The sequence below is a fragment of the Taeniopygia guttata genome, chromosome 1 (assembly GCF_048771995.1).
Source record: "Taeniopygia guttata chromosome 1, bTaeGut7.mat, whole genome shotgun sequence".
Lineage (NCBI taxonomy): Eukaryota > Metazoa > Chordata > Aves > Passeriformes > Estrildidae > Taeniopygia > Taeniopygia guttata.
This window is the reverse complement of record NC_133024.1, coordinates 11,751,300-11,770,456: the sequence shown is the minus strand read 5'-3', so window position 1 is coordinate 11,770,456 and position 19,157 is coordinate 11,751,300. Positions and strand designations below refer to the sequence as shown.

Genomic DNA, 19,157 nt, shown 5'->3' with positions numbered 1-19,157 from the left:
GAAAAACAGAAATTCTTATTTTTGTCAGAAGGATGCGATATAGAGATTGGTTGTGCAGTATAACTGTAGAAGTATAAGCTGAAAAAGTTAAATAACTGATGGTTGGTCGTTTAAATGGTGTTCTTATATCTCTTTATTTTTTTTCTTAACTTTTCATTGCTTAATGGCTATAATTAAAGACAGTACGTGACTGGATTAATATATCATAATAAAGAAATTTATTTTCCCCCCTCCAGTATAATTTTTGGATTAAACCAGTACTACAGCTAATTAATTTTCTGAATGTAGATTAATTACTTCACATTTCTTAAATGTGCCCACCCTTCTTAAGCCTGACTAGTATGAATTATGCTAAAATATTAGAAAAAAGATGAGTAGGTTATTATATGCAGTAATCATCTTATTCCTGTGATGGGTAAATTAGAACAAAATAATAAAAGAAGCAACAGCACCATCAGAAGTGTGATATTAGAGAGAGGAGATAACTTTTATTATTTTAAGAATAATTTGCAAATTGTCAATGCTATCAGCAAGGAGGATCTTCACATGTTGATAGAATTTGCAGAAATACTCTTTGGGTCAGCTTTGCTAGCACAGCTAACAGAAGAAATTTTCCATGCAGCTTTACAGTGTTTGTAGTATCTTTCTCAGCATTTTTTTCTGGTGGGGTTTTGGGTATGAATTACTCCATTTTATAAAGCCTATTTTGAATTGTTGGAGTTATAATAATGTGTACCAAGGCACAGCAATCATACTTCCCTTATTCTGTCAACTTCCATTAATCATCTGCATATACATATTTTCCTCTTTGTTGGCCTAGATGACCTTTAAAAGGTCCCTTTCAACTAAACATGATTTTGTGATCCTGCCTCCTTCCATGATTCGGTTAAGGATACAGATAATCTATCAAAACATTGAAAAGCACTTGCCAAGGGTGAAAAGGCAATTTTTTGATAATTTCATTTTCCAGACTACCTGTTAGGAATTGAGAGCAAAGACAAGTCACTTTTTTAACCAAAAAAAAAAAAAAAAGCGAAAAAAACCTCAACCCCTTTCCCTTTTCATTTGAGGCTTCTTATAATTTCATAATTTTTCTTACCAAAAAAAAAAAAAGCCCCGTGAAACCAACAATCAAACTAAAAAGTCTCAGTCATCACTTTCTTAAAAAAAGTGGAATTAAGAATTCTGTGCCTTCACTTGCTTGTACATTTCTAGGTTTTAAATTTGCAGACCATCTGTGTTACTGTTTTAGTGGCAGCCAAGATACCAAGCAAAACCAGAGCAGTGCTGTTCCTTCTGTGCTGAGTAGAGGGGAGGTGGGATGGGATGGGAGGATGTGAGAGAGGTGCAAATTTTTCTTTGCCTTAACCCAAAAACTGTCCTGTGCTTCTTAAGTTATCTGTCGTTCCAGGCTATGTGACATTGTTAAAGACTCACAGAGCATGGGAAAGAAGATGGAATAATGATATGAAAATTGCCTTACTAGATTGTTTTGTTTGCCAAGTTAAACAAATCACAGTTCTCATTCTAATGGCATTATCCTGCATGTCTATTTAAATTTATAAGAACATGGAAAGGAAATAGCAATGACAGGGGTAATTAGGGAACCTAACAGAAATCCATTTGGGAATGCTTCTTCTCCCATTTCTTATATAAAGCTTATGCATATTCTCACCTTTCAGCTCTTGCTGTTGAACATCACTCCTGCCTGACATGTCTGGTTTACTGTCCCTTTGCAAATCATCCCTGCCAGCAGGGTCATTCTTCCTTCTCTTGACTTGCATTGTGTGTTTGTGTGTTCTTTAAATTAAATTTCCCTGTAGTCTACTATTTCATTCTGTGCAGTGGCTTGCATAGAAGGCATTCTATGAGTTATAAGTGACTGCCTGCATATGTTGTGTTATTTTATAGGTGGTGATTCGTGCTCAGAACGGCGCCCTCCTCTATCGTATTTCTCCCTGGGCAAGATATGTGGTCCGTGATGAAGACAAAGTGAATTATGATTGGGTTCACTGGAATCCACCACAGTCATATATAGTAAGGCTTCAATATCATTTTCAAAAGGTGTATCATGTTGTCTTTGTATTCCTGTTTGGAAGAAAATAAAAGGAGATTGCAAACTAGTTAAAACAGCTGAGAGATGAAGGGCTTTTATTCATGGCTTTGACAGAAATAAATGACTTTAATGATGGATGTTTTTGAGCTGCTTTTTCAGCCTCCTGTAGAATATATAAAAAATAGTTATTAATGTGGTATTTTAAACCCGGTTTGCCACCTGTTAGGCAAAATTGACAGATATTCTGGGACAAGATGGCTGTTCCTGGAAGGGAGGAAAGCAGGGAATTATCAGTACTGGATTTAAGGATTGATTACCTGCAAATACAATGTTCAGTACTGAACACTAGTTAGTATTCCATGAAGTCAGAAAAAACTTCAAAAATAATGAGCCCACACTCCGGTCAAGTCCTGGTTTCTTTGTATCAAGAAAATCCTGTTATTGAGTATAAAGCCCTTTTTCTTCTCATGCACTGCTGTATGGAGAGAACTCTTTGTATGATACATGAAAAATCCCTTAGGAAAACATGTGAAAACTTCAGACTGTCAGAGTGATGTTGTTTCACAGTAAACTTTTTAATGTTTTCCCTGAAAAATAGTATGCAGTGGTTTATATTAGAGATGCTGTAACCTCTATTTTGATTTAAATTTTTGCATCCACCTCAAATTATGAAGCTACTGCTTGAGAGAGAAAAGGTTACTGGCATGGAAAATATCTTCTTTAAAAATAGATAACATAATGTACATTAACTCTTGTTAAAGTGTGTAGTCTGTCAGTTTAGTGGCCTACTCTGTGTATGATGCTGTGTGACATCTCAATGTCATCAAAAAAAGGAATGGGGTGAAAAAGAGGCTTGAACTTTTGGGTGCAGACAAGGCCTTACTGGAAAAAATAATCCTTTTATGAATAGTAGAGGTGTCCAATGGAAAGAAATTACAGTGAACAAGCCTCAACCAGAAGATTTGTTCTTCACATTGTTCCTTTAATTTCTGTTCACATGTGTGTATTCAACTAGTTTTGTTCTAGCTTTTCAAAATTTCACCTGAATAATAAACTAACAAATAGTTTCAATGGCCTCTGTGTTCTTCCAATGTTTTCACCCGTCTAGAAATGCTGTGTACTGATCTCCAGACTTGGGATTTTTAAAATTATATTTTAATCCTAAATAATATACAATATAGGTGATTCTATGCTGTGAAACTGTATTTTTTAGGAATAAAGAATTTTAAAATTTCATTTAAGAGAAGGCAGCAATTTCATGTACCTGCAAAAAGCAGGTACGCTAAAAATAAATACGTATCTTATTATTTTCTCCATCTATTTTCAAACAAGCTTCATAGTGACTCAGAAGGACATCAAGAGGAGTGGCTACTATCAGTCTGAACACCGAAGTGTAATTTAAAAAGAGTACAAGAAAAGTGTTTAATCATGAATATCCAGTTTCTTGTTCATAAAGGACATTAATTTTAAACAGACATTTGCTTTAACAGTTTAAAATGGTCAATTGCTTCTGAAATGTTTGGAATTCTCTTAGACAAAAAACAAAATAAACCTTAAATTGTTTTTCACCTTGTGCAAATCATGTGATTATGATGACACTCTTAAGCTGTTCCTAATGACAATTCTGGGTTTTTTTTCTTATAGCATAAGAATCCCTCTCCCAAGAGATTAAAAAGCCTAAGAATCTATGAATCTCATGTTGGAATTGCTTCCCCAGAAGGCAAAGTAGCTTCTTATAAAAACTTCACATACAATGTACTACCTAGAATAAAGGATCTTGGTAAGTAATACCAGAAATGCTTGCAGAGATAAATTTTATGTTCCTGTGCTCATTAGAAAAGACAACTGTCAAGTATCTAGAGTTTTTTTTTGAATTTCCTAATTACACATATTATAAAAATAGATTTTTAGGTGAGCAAAAGTTATAAACAAGTGAAATCTATGGAGAACAAAGACTGAAATAGGATATGTGAATTAAAATCCATTCCAGATTTTTAAGTAAAATATGATTATTAAAGCCCGGATAAGTATTGCAAGGTAATTTGCTTTTGGCATGGTATGCTTTCAGCTTGAAAAAGGACCTGTTTTTGTGACAGTCTTCAGAAAATACTTAATTCTTAGTTCATTCTACCAGTAAGTAAAGCTTACTGGTAGAATGAATTAAGTAGTTCTTAGTTCCTTAGAACTAAGCTTTACTTAGGACAAAAGAAATACCTGAATATTCTTTGTTTTGCCAGAATAAGCCTGCTAGACTTCTTTTATCCCTGAACATTTGCTCAGAAGTATCAGAACAAGGAAACTTTAAATATGAAAGACCTTCTTCAGGAAAAGAACTTCTAGTATGTTGGAGAGCATGTGTGAAAGAGCTGGTAACATTATGTCAGGAACCACAGCAAAACTGTTCACCTCAATTTCACTTTAATTATTTTTCCCATGGTGTCTTTCTGCACTGTTTCTGCAATGGACAATGTTAGAAGTTACTGTCTTTTACTGCCTTATGATGAAATATGTATTTTACACTGATGTAAAATAATCATGACATCTGTAGTTGAAACCTCTGTGGATGGTGGCTGTGTTTGTGTTTGATTTTTTAAATTTTATTATCAGAGTGCCTGAAAAAGCTATTTTCTTGTAGCTTTACATGTTAAGTCAATGTTCTGTGGCTTTCACCTTTCTCTAAAGTTGAGCTTGCAGGTGAGATAAAGGAGTTTGCACTTGGGGAAGGCCTTAATAAAAAGCGGTTTTGGATTTTACACTATATATCTGTGACTCCTTACTGCCAAGGAATTTCACTTGTCTCAGGAAGTTAATAGGATTTACAGAGTTAGGAAAGCATTCTGCTTTGCCTACAATTTTTTCTTTGCGGAGAAATGTCATGAAAAGGCTGATACACCAAATAATAAAAGCAGTATCAAATTCAGGATATACAAAAATTATAACTACTGTTCCTTCTTGCTTATATTAAGTAAACATTGTGGGAATTAAGTATTTTTAAAATATATTTTTAAGGTCTATTAGATTCAGTTTTGGAATGTCATACTTTTTAGGACAAGCTTAAAGACATCTCTATATGAGAACTCTAATATATTAGTAGTTTGTAGGAATATGTGCATGACAAATAGCAAAATAAATAACAAGCAAATTGAATGAGATTAATTTGATGCAATGTTGCTGTTTATTTATAAAAATGATATAAATAAAAATAAGTACAATGAACCTGAATTATAAACCAGCAATGAATCTGAGAAATTGCTGGGCTCACACCAACTGTCTTCTGGTTTTAAATGTCACAGCTATAAAATAACAAGGAATAATAAAGAATCCTATAGCATCTTGTTGAAACTAAGGAATAAAGTGGCTATTTTCTTCAAGTGGAGAAGTGGTGGTGTTATTAATCTTAATAGCCTGTAGAGAAAACCTTATTCTTTAGAGTTTCCTTCCTTAAGAATATACTGAACTATCTTAGGGGATACAACACAGGGTGTCCCCCAGCCCTCCTGGACTGCTTTGGTTCTTGGGTGAACTTGGAATAAAAGCATATTACAGTTGTGTTTTTTCTTTTTGGAATACTCTTAAGGAGGGAAGAAATAACTATTAAAGTTGGAAAAAAGTTATTTTGCCAGGATAAAAAAAAGGTTCAATATGTCATGAAGTTACAGTATTGTGTCTAAGCTGGGGAGATGTGGGTCTGACAGATGGGCCACTTGGTGGTAAGGAATTAGCAGGATGGTCACAATCAGAGTTTCAGTCAATGGCTTGATGTCCAAGTGGACACCAGGGATGGGGTGGCCTCAAATTGAAGCAGGGTGTATTTAGATTGGACATTAGGAAGAAATTCATTACTGTGAGGTTAGTGAGACACTGGAATAGGTTACTCAGAGAAGCTGTGGATACCCCATCCCTGGAAGGGGTGTTGAGGAGTCTGGTCCAGTAGGTGTTCCTGCCCATGGCAGAGGAGTGGGAACTAGAGGATGTTTTAAGTTCCCTTCCAACCCAAACTATTCTGTATAGTATGTGTAGCCAGTGGCTAACCCTAACTGCAACTGTCAAAAGTTGAAGCAGTTCAGGACATGGAGGTTGGCATAACTAATATTCTGAAGTTAAATAAGGATTACACTTATTTCTGTCTGCATCTGGGAGATTCAGCATGTGTAGATACCTTGACAAATTGACTGTTTCATTTGTAGTGGAGATCACGTAGGTATAAACTATTAGGTAGAATTGCTTTGTCAAAGTTACTGAGTTTTTAGGTGTTAACCATTAGGGTCAGAGGCAGCTAAAATAAGACAAGACTGGAATGGATATGTTACAGGTATTGAAAACTCTTTTAAGTATCCTTAAGGTATTTGTTTGTTATGTTTTTTTCTATTATAGGCTATAACTGTGTCCAGCTGATGGCCATTATGGAACATGCATACTATGCAAGTTTCGGTTATCAGGTCACAAGTTTCTTTGCAGCATCAAGGTAGGTTTAGGTGCTCCAGCATCTTCTCTGTCCTTTTCCCTTCCTTCCCATCCACTATAATCAGTATTGCATACAGGTGTGTGTTTGCAAGAAAGTGTATAATGTGAGAGAGTGGCTTAGGTATTTGCTCTACCTTCCTCTTAAATCTGAAATCAGTTTGGCACAGTGTTTAGCTGCTCTGTGAAACACTTTGGATAGGATCAGACAAAAAGTTTGTAAGTAATATCAGCTGCCATAGCATATTCCAGGTAATCCACCTTCAGCAGTCTTTATGCATGGGTTTGGGCTTGTGGAATTCTTGGCAGTAACAAACAGGATGTGTAGGGCTTTCTTTTATGACATACAGAACTATACTCTCTTCATAATGAACTTGATTAAAATTATGGCTTTGTGTATTCTGTGTGAACCCTTTCCCTTACAGGATTGTAACAGACTGTACTTAGATTTGAGTCATAGGGTAAAATTACATGAAAAATGAATTCAGGTAGTTGTTAAGAAATTATGATAAATGTGGAAGTCATTAATTTAAAAAAAAATTTTTTTTTTTTAATCTTCAAGCAGCTCAAGTGGCAACCAGGCTAAATTTAGACAGGCTGTTTTTAACTGGCTTAATTAGTTGAAAAAAGATGTGTAAGGCACAGGAGACAAAAACCTCTTTTAAAAATAAGAAAATGGTGTAGTACCTAAACCAAGTAACTAAGCAGTAAAACAGCAGATGGTGTGTTTTGTGGACTTTGTGGATGTACATTTACTTTTGTAATCATTGCATCACTTTTTTCCAGCAATATGAATATATTCCTGTCCTTTATGAGCTAAGGAAGTATTCAATATTAAATAGCAGCTTTAAGTTGTACCTGTTATCTTTTATACTGGATTTGATGAATTATTAATAAGGGAAGAATAAAACAATCTATTTCTGCAAAGCATTGTGTGGATGATGGAATTCTTATAATGAAAAATGGTTTCAAATGTTAGTTTGTAAGCAATAGCTACTGCTTAAGAGGCTGAAAAAATAACCTGTGTACATCTGCAGAGTAAGTGATGAAGAACTGCTGACTTTGATGTAATTTCCATTATGAAAGTTCAGCTTTGCCATCCTGAATCCTGATTATGCCACGTTGTGTTTCACAGCCGGTACGGAACTCCGGACGACCTGAAGGAAATGATTGATGTTGCTCACTCGATGGGCATCACGGTCCTGCTTGATGTGGTGCACAGCCACGCCTCAAAAAACTCAGAAGATGGTCTCAACCAGTTTGATGGTACAGATTCTTGCTTCTTCCACTCTGGATACAGAGGCAATCACCAGCTCTGGGACAGCAGGCTCTTTGACTATGCAAAGTGAGTATAAAACGTCAGCTGTGCTAGTGGTTATTATTTCATAGCAATTCTATTAAAACTACACTCCTCACCAAACTGGTAAAGTCATTTGGATTGTTTAATAAGTGCAGTATGTGGAGTTAAATTCCTCTACTTGCCTAAATCCTTAAAATCTAACACTAAATTATAGTATTTCAATTTCAGTACTTTCCTGTCATCTGTGACTACCTATGTGCATGTTATATACCATGTGAACTGTATGTATTATATAACGGTGTAGTTATTTTTGTTTAAAAACATATTTCTCCCAGGAGAACTAACTCCATTTCAAAGAGCTTCTGGAGGTCAACCAGCAGTTGATACAGAGCAGGGGTCATTTGCAGTAGACATTTCTAGAGACCCAGTTTGGGCAAGCTTAATTAACCAGTATAAATATAGTGTGTGTCAAAACATGTATTAATGCTACATAATTATTAGTACTTAATATTATTTACTCTGTATTCTTTGAGGTATTGGGGGCAAGGAGATTGATCTTGTATGCTGACTGTTTCAGTGGTTTAAATGGAAAAACGGGCACAAGCAGCCAACTTATTTCAGTCTCCTCTTTGTATTTTTTTTCTGTTTGTTCATCCCTGAACCACCTTGATTCTTCCTTTTCCTTTCCTTTGTTTCTCTAAACATTCCACAATAAGTTTTGTGTAACTTCACAATCTCCTTAAAGTATGTCTTAATAAAATTCTGTATAGAATTGATTGCTTATTCCAGGATAAATTCTCTTATTTTCCCCTTGAGATGCATAATCTGGTGTGACCTTATTATTAAGTACAAAGTTCTGTTTTAACCCTTTCAAAGTTATATTTGATTATTACTGTGGTGGCTCATCACAGAGCAACTGTAGAATTCTGTCTCTTATTAACCTCTTAGTTGTTAAGGTTTTTGTCCTGCAGGTTCAGTTTCCTGTATATTCCTATTTTTCTCTCTTGCTTGCGTTGGATTTCAGTGAACTGGGTGGATATGATTACGTTGCACTATTACAGAAGTCATGTTACATAGCATAGGCCAATTGTTTAATGGAACTCACAGTAAACCAAGTGACCAGTGTGAAAGCTGACTTGTTCACTTCACTACTTAGAAGGATGAGCTGTTCTTTATTTACTGGTTATTTGGAACAATTTAACAGGTCATTTCAGGGGGAGTTTCTGATGTGATTTATTGTGATTTCATTATTAATTGGGATTTAATTATTATAAGAAATGCATTTTAGTTCTTCATATTAAGATTTAAATTAATACTGAAATAAATTGTATTTCAAACAAACTTAAAGCTTTAGTGTCAATATGATAGTGTTGCACATTTTATTTCATTGGATGCTTATGAGTAACTGACAGGTGTACCAATGTCTCTAGTGAGACAATGAAATGTGGTTATGGACCTTCCTCTGTTCTGGTTCTTCCTGCTGGAAAAGAAACTGCTGGTATTGAGTGTTTGGGAATATTTATAAATGAGAGAAGCAACCAGCTCCTTTGTAGGTTGCACTTGGCAATGTTAAATATTTCTTCAGAAGTGAAGAACTGCCTCTATGGCTTGGTTGGGTCAGTAATATGTACCTATACTATGGGGTTGCTTTTCATGCTATGGCGTTGGAAGAGGTTCCAGACTGAATGCCGAAAGAGCTGTGAGGTGGAGAGATGAGATTAGAGAATAGCAACAACGACCAGACAAACTGAAGCTCTGCACTGGATGGCTGTGGGTCCCTTGAAGGTCATTTCCCATCCCCTACCCTCCCACGATATGCAACCACAGATCTGGAGTTCTCTTTTCAAACAGTTGTGGAAACCCTTTCTTCCCCTTCAAGCATAGGAAGCTGTGAACTTTTTCTAGTCATTAAGGGATTTTTTCATCCTAATACTTGAGATGGGAAATATTCTCTATGTATTTATATTCAAGTGTTAAGGCTGAAAAGATATAACCTTCATGGTCATTGTAAGTTTCACAGAACTGATTAAAAAATAGCTTACATTTTTTTCCCCTGTTCTTTGTGCATGCAGGTTCCAAGCAGAACTGTGAAAGAATCATATTGACTTTGATTCATTTTCAAAGAATCATTTCATTGAAAATGTTGGGTTTGTTGGTTTTTTTTCCCTATTTAGTCTGTATTGGCATTCTGCTAATTTCCATACCAGTGGATGAGCAGCTCTAGTCTGGATGAGGCAAGTATAAAATCTGTGAGAGAGACTCAAGTTACTGGCAGATGTTGAAAGTTTGCTCAAAATAAATGACAGCAAACACAGTCTGTTGAATGGTCTACAGAAAAAGCTTGCCTGCTGAGTGAAATTTCTTCAGTTAACACAGCCTTCTATCTTGTACAGAGCTTGTACTAAATCCCTTTCCTTCTGTAGTGGGGAGAGCTGTTAAATCTACAGGTACTTAAACATCAAATGCAAAGAATGCTCAATTCACTTTGGAATTGAGAGAAACTAATTCTCTACCATGAAGGAGATTAAGGAACAGTTGCTTTATCAGTTTAGTCTGTCTACATTTTCTTTGAAAGCCAAGATGTAAGTTTATCTCACAGCATTTGCAAGATTATTTAGTTATCTGTGAAGGGGACTGTGAATATTTGCTGTACAATGTGGCAAAAGATCCATATCCATGCTAAAAAAAAAAAAAAAAAAAAAGGATTATCTACTTTGTGTACTTAAATACTGTTTTTTAGTAAAATTCATGTAAGTAGAGAGTAATCTTAAGAAAAGCAGTAAACCTGCTCAATGGACAGCCTGGATACTGCATCTTTGCACCATAGTGCTATAGGCAATGCAATATGCTAAAGGCATATTTTAATTTTTTTAATCCATATTTATACGAGTGTTGTATGAAGCAGGAGCTTTTCTGTAAACGGTGAACAACATTTTACAATTATGCTGTTCATGGTGTTGTCACAGGAGAATAACAGCCCAATTTTATTGAAATGAGAAATTGCAGATAAGATAGATGGGCAATAGAATACTTTTGCTTAACTATTTTCAATAAAAGAATATAAACAGTACTTTAAAAATCAACTAAAAATAAACTTTTACTTTAATAATTTTCCTAGCTCTTGCACATTCTTGTGAGTTTATCTGAAATCTAGATCTTAGGGTTTTTTCCCTCAAATGTGTGAATTTGGTGACTCTTCCTCTCCATCATTTCCATCCTGTCTGGCTATATCTGGGTCCATTCTGTTTCCCTCAGCAACCAACCCAAAAACCAGAATCACAAAGCTTCAGTGAGAATTGCAGTTGATTTTAACATTTTCTGTTGAAAACCTAGCTTTTATATAATTTGCTTTTGTTCCTGTTTAATATTGTGACTTTTCTAGCCCTGAATTCATGACAGAAAAATGCTTTAGTATAGAAGGGGTGCCAGAAGCTCTAGACTGGTACTAGTTGGCACTGTACAGTTAATTTTGGAGGAAATTAATGGTCTCTGTTGTGTTCCTGTTAAAGGTAGCCTTCTTGGAATACATGTAAACACCCTCCCATTTTAAGTAAGGATTCTACTTGTAATTAATTTTGCACAAGCAAAATATACATATTTTTCCTCCTAAAATCATATTCAAAGGTTATTCAGCTGCCAGGTTCATTAGAAGTGATGTAGACCCTGGAGACCAGGTGGGATCACAACTAGAGTGGTTGATTGTGTTTTAATTTAAATTCATTTTTCCAAATAGCAAATGTGTCTAAAATAACAATCAGGCAAAACAATTTAAAAATAATTGAGAACAAGATATGACCTAGTAAAGATTTTTCCACAGCACTACATGAATAGAATGTGTAAATGATGCTACCCTTCCAGACTTGTTGAGGTCTGAGAGCATTGTTTTGACTTTTAAGGCTTTTCCTGCCTTTTCATTAGACTTTGTTGGATTCTGTTCTGTCTTAATCCAATTCTGAATGTCAGTAGGTATAATTACATATTTCTATGAGCCTTTAGGAATAATGGTAGAATTAAAATTCAGAAATCTTGATGCCTTACATTTTTTTTTGTTTGTTGTTTGGGTTTTTTTTTAGGAGGGGTTTTAGTTTGATTTGTTTTGTTTTTTTAATACTATGAAGCTTTTCACCTGAGCACTTAGGCAAAATTTTATTTCACAATCTAGGAGAAGAATTTGGTGCAAAAGTCAGTGATTGTTTTGCAGTGCAGTTTTAATTTTAATTAGTCCAGCTTTCTTGAATGCAGCAGTATGATCAGTAAGAGATGATATTGGTTGCAAGGATTTGGGGCCAGCAGATGTCCCAGCATTTCCTTTAGGCCTTTTTTGTGGCCTGTTTTCAAGGCTTTTTTAAGACAGGATGTTGTGTCCATATTTTTGGGGTTAAAAATCATAACTAAGCCATGTAATGGAAGAACTCTCCTATTAAATTTTATGAAGTTTCAAGTGACATCCATGCCAAATGTGCTTTGGAATGCTACAGGTAGGGTTTAGAGTGTATAATAAACACTTTGTCCCATGAGCCACAGCTTTACATCAGGGCAACAGATGACTTGCTAGTCCCCTGCTGCTAGTCCAGATGTTCTCTCCAGCTCAGCCTTCTGAACTGCTGGTGGAACAGCTGATTATAACTCAGTACCTTTTACTTTTTTGATTCTTTTTTTTTAATTCAGTTTTTCTTTATGTGTGTTATAAACTGCCATAGCTCAGAAACTGCTTTTAACCTTGCTGTCAGTGCTGCAGAAACCTGGCAGCTGCCAGGTGTTGAAGCTTGTGTCTTTGTTCTGCTGTAGGTGGCCTCTTCCCCAGCTTGCCCCTCCGGAGTGGGGTGGGTCACCTGAAGCTTTTTTCCCTTGTCCTGTGGTCCAGCCTCGGGCAGGTATCTCAAGTGCTCTCTTGCATCTAAAACATCCACCTATGTTTGGATGCTGAGACAGTGGCCTTTTCTGCCACCCAGTGTTTAAATCCTGCATAAACCTTACTCTGTATAGTCTGAGGGGAAAAGATCCACTGATTTTGCTTGATTTCAGGATCTGACTGTTTAAAGACATGTTTATCCTCTCACATCTTCAGCAGCCTTTGTGAAGCTCAGTTTAGCTCTTCCTTAAACAGCTGTTATTTGCCCAAATTGTTTTTCTTTCTTCTGACAACTTTGCCAGTCTTTATCTGCCACTGAGGTGATGATAGTAGGTGGAATGAATTGGAGTACAAATCTTTCAGAGTTTAGTGTTTGGTTAGTAAAGGTACCTGTCTGGGCTCATAATGGTCTAAACATAGCTACTCAGAATACTTTTGGTTTTGTTTTCTTTCAATTCAGTGATGAATTCTAAATATCAGTGGAGGTAAAGACTTGTTACCTTCTTTGCAAGCATCCCCATTGTTTGTAACAGTTTTCAGGATGAAATGGATTCTCTAATACTCTTTATTGCTAACACCATTAGCATTTTAAATAGATTTAAGTTGATGCTCTGTGGAGTACTATGGTATTAAAGATTCTGGTTCCTTAACTAATGCTCCTAAGGAAAATTGACAGATGAGCATGAGATACAGACTGCAGATAGCACATTGTGTATGTTCTTGCCATCCACCTCAGGGGCCCTTTATTGACACACGTTTTAGAGTGCAAAGATTTGACTGCAAGCTTAATGCACACGAAGGATAGATAGGATTTAAAGGCTGCCAGGACACTCATTGCTTGTGAGATGATACCTGAAGAGATTCTGCTGGCCAGGCAGGTGTCAGTCAGCTGGGTGAAAGAAGACTGCCACTACTTGTCACAGACCCTTGATGGGACTGGGTTGTCCTCTTCACTGTTCTGCGCCTTGCCATGTCCTTCCTTTTGAATCCTGGTGCTCCTAACAAAACTGTCTGTAACTTTGCCTTTCTTATCTTGTCTAGTTCTAATGTAAAGACTTCAGTTTTCTCTCAGCTAAGGAATTTTCTTAGAAGCTTATGCTGTGCAGGTTTTGGGGCATAGTTTAGGACAGGAAGAGGAGAGGGAAAAGCAAGCAGGGATTGCTTGAACATAATTAGTGAATCATATCCAGTTGCCTTCCCAGAGTGTAAGAACTGAAGCTTTTTCTTCTGCAGCTTCTGAGGATTTAGCAGGTGCAGGTGGCATTCTCCCAGCTCCTTTTAGGCACTAGTAAGGACATCCAATGCCATGCCATGGTTGTCACAAATATGCTTTCAATGGGGAGATTCTTTGGCCATAATTCCAGCTAGACTAAAGATAATGCAGTGAGAGTTGACAGTGAGAGAGGTTCTCAGTCATGTGATGTCTTTTTGGTGTATTGTTGATTCTAGGGTAATTACAATAGAACAAGGATGTAAGTTGTGTTTCATTATGTAAAACATAAAGCTGTGCTGATTTTAATTCATTTCCTGCCAGTCTTCCTCTACCAAATTAGTTTAGGAAAGCTCTGTATTTAAAAATCTGCATAATATGCATTGGAATTTCATTTGGCTGTCAAAGATTATTTCTTAATGACTGTTTTAAGGAAGCACTGCTTGCAGCATAATAGTGAGATTTTTATTCTTCCCCTCACCCCCCATAAATGTAATTATTTTGATTAAACATTGTCTTTAAAACCACTGTCTGCCTATGTTTCTTAATACTCTGCTTCTAACAGACTGGATTTTGATGGTAACTGTGACAGTATAAAAGTACTTTATAAAATTTAAATCTGAAAGTTTAAGACCTTTCATGCCTAAAAATCCTTGTTTCTTTTTGTTTTCTCTTTCAGTCATCATTGTAAATTCCAGTAAGCAAACACTTTCAAGTATGGGGACATTGCAGTTTATAAATTGCCGTTTTTGAAGGGAATGATTACTGAAAGCATTCACAGAAGAGATGATACAAAGGAACTTACTGCAATGTAATCAGAAAAATTGATAATCGTGCAAAAAATAACAGTTTCAACCACGATCGTCTGATTTATAGTATATGCAGTCGAGAGCTGCTGTATGATTGCTTTATTTCTTAATTTTTAATGTTTTTAGTTAAACAAGCTTAATTGTCTTACTGTACTGTATTTGGTATAACAGACTGTGAAGTTTTAAATCCATAGGTGCTTTAAAGCTGAGAGCTTCACATAAGAATCCATGTAGCTTTCTTTGAAGTGTCCAGTTTCCCAAAATAACCTCCAACATAGCATTCACAGCTTTGTGTGAAGTTTCTAAAATGTAGCTGCACAGAAAGTGGTACAGCGATAAAGCAAGATATTGAGATGTGAAGACAGGCACACTGGAAAGTTGCAGTCAATTGTTCTAAATTTTGTCAGGTAGTACATTTTGAAATATAGAGGTGACCACTTGTAGCCAATTAAATTCACTCGTATCTTGAATAAATGCAGTCACATTTATATGAAGTTGTTTATGATATTTCAATAAATATCTAAAATTAGCTAAGATTCCACACATTGCAGAAAATCATTTTGCATCAGTCTAAATGCAATAATGATCTTGCATTTAGTAATCCACTCTTGAATTGACAACTTCCACAGCGTTCTTAAGTGATTGCTACAGTAGTTTACATGAGCAGCATCTGTTGTTAATAGAAGAATGTGCTGGAGAAAAAACTGGTGATTTGTAGAAGTTTGAGAAGAATCCACAAATGAAATGAGGGATGTTGACTTTCTTCTAATAGGGTTCTATCCAAAGAAATTCAAGTCTGGAGGAAAATTAGGCATGGTACAGCTCATAGCGGGGAAAGAAGATGGAAACATTAAGACAATTGTTTGGGGTTTTTTGATTCTATTATGTATGTGTTGTATAAAGCACAGATGCACTTGAAATCCATTTTTTGAAAACTCACTGGAGAGACCATAAAATAAATAACAAGAAAAAAAAAAATCAATTAATAGCTTTGTCTACAGAGTAGAAAACAATCAAAATGCTGTAGCATTTCCAAAAGTCAGTAGTGTATGTATGGCCAACAGAGCAGAAATAATCTGCAAATAATTATGTTGATCTGATATATTACTTACAGTCTTGAAAGGCATGCCATGCTTTCTTGAAAATGGCAAAAAGACAAAAGTTCCTGTCTCTAGAAGGTGATTGGAAGTGGAGATAGAGAGCAATGCACACAACAGAGCTGGGCAGGCTGCTGCTTCAGGGAGTAGCTGTCTCTGTCCAAACAAATTCTTTCCCACCAGTAGCCACTGACTGAGGTTCAGCTTGGGATGGGACTGTACTGAAGATAGCATGCTAAAATTTAGGGAATTTTTATAAGGACATACTCAGCTGTATATGAATGTTTTCTGTAGGGGTTGTTTAAATGCCAGAATGACATTGAAACTGCTGTTATCGAAATAAATTTTTTTAGAGTTAATACTTAAGAAATTATTGGTGAAATTGTAAAGAAGATTTTAAAAATGGTTCTACTGTTCCCATTATAAGAGTAGTGGATGGATGGGGAGCAGCTTTTGGCTCTATTTTGGCTGATGTAGTTGCAAAACAAGTCAGAAGTGAAATAGTGTATCATGTCAAAAGTGTTTTAATGGATAAGGAAGATACTCTATTAAAAGCTTTATTCCTGGGAACAAAGCAAATTGTTCTATACCAGGTCAGGAAAAAGAGTGGTTTGTGGTTTTTGGTGTTTTTTTAAAAGCATACTGTATTTCCTTGGCTACTTTCCCCGTGGATTTGCTTTGGGCAGTTTCTCAAAAGAAAAAAAAAAAAAAAAAACAAAAAAAAGATCTTTATAGAATTCGTGCTAGTTTGCCATGAGAACTGCAATCAAACATCTTTGTCCTGGTTCATCCCTGGGGTGATAAGGGGGCTATCTCTTTACCCAATATTTGTATGTATCCATGTTACAATTCCTTGTCAGGTCTTGAAAATTGGTATACAGTTATCTGGAAAAAAAAAAAAAGAAATTAATTACCTGTGTGATTAATTAATAGATATTGACACAAGTTTTTCTATAAGTTATTCTACTGCAATTAATGAGTTTATTTCAGGCAGAGGAAAGCAAGTGTACAAGTAATACTTTGTAGACCTTACCCCTTGATTTATTTAGTGTTACTGAGCAGTAATTAAGTCCTGTCAAGTATAGTTTTAAGGATAGATACATTTGAACAAATAAACAAGAATGAAAAAGCACATCCATAGCCACTACTATGTGCTCTCATAATTTTTTCTGTAGGAGGCGACTTAATTTGTTCAAACAAAGAGCTGAGTATGAAGTTTTCTGAAGAATTATTAAGTAAAAGTATGGATTTTTTGTATCTATAATGTATTTAGTCATTGCACAAAGAGTGTTTAACTGAGTGTATTTATCAAAAGGCTTCATGAAGAGAAGAATTCTCTTTGTGGTCTTTATTTTTATTCTTTATTCCTTTAAGATATGTGAAGAAAGTAATGACTGTTGTCTCTTTCCTGATTAACTAAACATTAAGATTGCCTCTTCTTGGCTGCAGGTATTTATGTAAACACCCCAGAATTTGTCATTTCATTCAAGTGGGGCCATTTTCCTTTCTCCTTGTCAAAAAAAAAAAAAGAGGCTGTACAGCCTGTGCTTTTAGCCCACGAAGCTTCAGAGAAATTGGCAGTGTACTTTATTTTTTTATTCAGTGCTTCAGAGTCACTAACTTTTTCTCCTCTTGCTGTTTTATTTAGCAACATTCTGATTGCAGTGTAGCACACCTTTGATTAGGGCATGATATTTTAGAATGCATTTTAGCACAGGCTTATTATTAGTAATATATCTAAATTTTCTAAAGACAGTTCTCCACTAGAGTAATAGAGAAATTGGTGTTTTTTGAGGAAAGTATCCGTTTGTTATTAAACCACAACTGGAAGTGAAATCACCCCTATGAGAGTACAGTATTACATTTTCATTCTCTGACCTTTTGCAAGCAGGTGGAAGCAGTGCTAAATTCCCCCTTGTCTTCCCTCCCTTCCCTTCTTGCCCAAAGGCAAAAAAAAAAAAAAAAAAAAAAAAAAAAAGTGGAAAAAACTATTGAAGTTATTGTTTCACTTATTTTGACACCAAGTTAGTCAGGCTGGTAAATAATAACAATAATAAATAGAATTTTTCACACAAAGGAAATATATATACTTCACTGGCTTCAAGTGTTATGTCTGAATGACATTTTGTGACTGTAAATGTAGTGACAGCTATGAGACAAAGACATTTCTTATTATGAGTTATGTCATAAATATAACAGATTTATTTTAATTTATTTAGTTTTAAATGGACTAAGCTTAAACATTCAGAAACAAGTTCTAAAAGTTGATGTTTAAGGAACCAAATAACATAATCTTTCAAAACGTTATATATACATCTTGAAATTTCCTTTTTCTTGATGAAATTTAACTCTTACCTTTAAGATTTCATAGATAGTTTCTATGTTCAAAGAATCGGTGAATTGGAGTAATTAGTCAGCCAAACAAATAGACTGAGAAAAAAAATCCCCAAAATTTTCCATTGCTATTTCTCCCCATTTTCTGATTCAAATTAGTTAGGGGCTTATAACCATTATAACCATTCTAGGGTGGATCCTTAAGCCCTGTAGGTAATTAACAAAGTGGAGGAAAAAAGTCAACTATGAAGCACTAAAATTTACATTATCAATGTTTCCAGGCTTCCTTTGCCATCACCTTCTTGGATAAGGGCATTAGAAAATATGAAAATCTACTTTGACTTTGTTATAAGAAATTTCAAGGTAATTATTTTCTTGTTGGGTTAACTGGGGAGGAAACTGAAAGTCTGTCAGGAAATGGGAAACAGCTGAAAAGCTCAATGTTCCTTCTAATTCTTATCCAGCTAACAATTTGGCTAAAAAACGTAGCGACTTACAGAAAGTAGTGCAAAATAGCATTCTTATAAACTCATTCATTGTGTACAGGAAAGGGAAAATGTTTTGTAGGTTGCAACAACAATTGCTCTTAGCACAGAACCATCCTTACCCAAACTTGGAAAACCAGAAACATTTGATTAGAGTCCGAGGCTTGAGCAGCTCTTTTGCCAGCAGTGCTAGATTGTCAATATATGCAAGGGCAAACTTGTTTTAAACTATTTCAGGGAGTCTTAGCTTTAGTTTTCTTTGTATTCTGTCCTGGTCTAGACAACAAAACTTGTTTTCTGTAATATTATAAAGTTTCCACATCAGATATATTTTAATTAAAAGTTGCTATCATTCTGCTGCCACATAAGTCAGGATCAGTAATAGTTGCACTGAAATATTATCTGAAATAAAGGATATCTGTAGTAGGAATAGTTGATTTCATTTCTGTTAAAAATCAGGGCATTTCAGTAAAAGACCTTAGTGTTAAAAACAAACACGTTTCCAATGCATGGAATATACTGGTAGATTATGATTTCCAAACAGAGATTAGTA

At 35.4% G+C, this 19,157-nt stretch overlaps 1 protein-coding gene across 7 annotated transcripts in view; it reads left to right on the top strand.

Moving 5' to 3' along the window:
* GBE1 (1,4-alpha-glucan branching enzyme 1) overlaps positions 1-19,157 on the top strand; it is a 143,727-nt gene that overhangs the window by 60,270 nt on the left and 64,300 nt on the right. For all 7 annotated transcript variants that reach the window (XR_012053545.1, XM_072923430.1, XM_072923438.1 and 4 more), the window contains exons 4-7: positions 1,912-2,037; positions 3,701-3,836; positions 6,431-6,521; positions 7,653-7,862. Coding sequence is in view for 6 of the 7 variants with exons in the window: in XM_072923430.1 (XP_072779531.1) it covers positions 1,912-2,037; positions 3,701-3,836; positions 6,431-6,521; positions 7,653-7,862 (563 nt within the window). In the remaining variant the exon portion in view is untranslated. The remainder of the gene's footprint in view (positions 1-1,911; positions 2,038-3,700; positions 3,837-6,430; positions 6,522-7,652; positions 7,863-19,157) is intronic.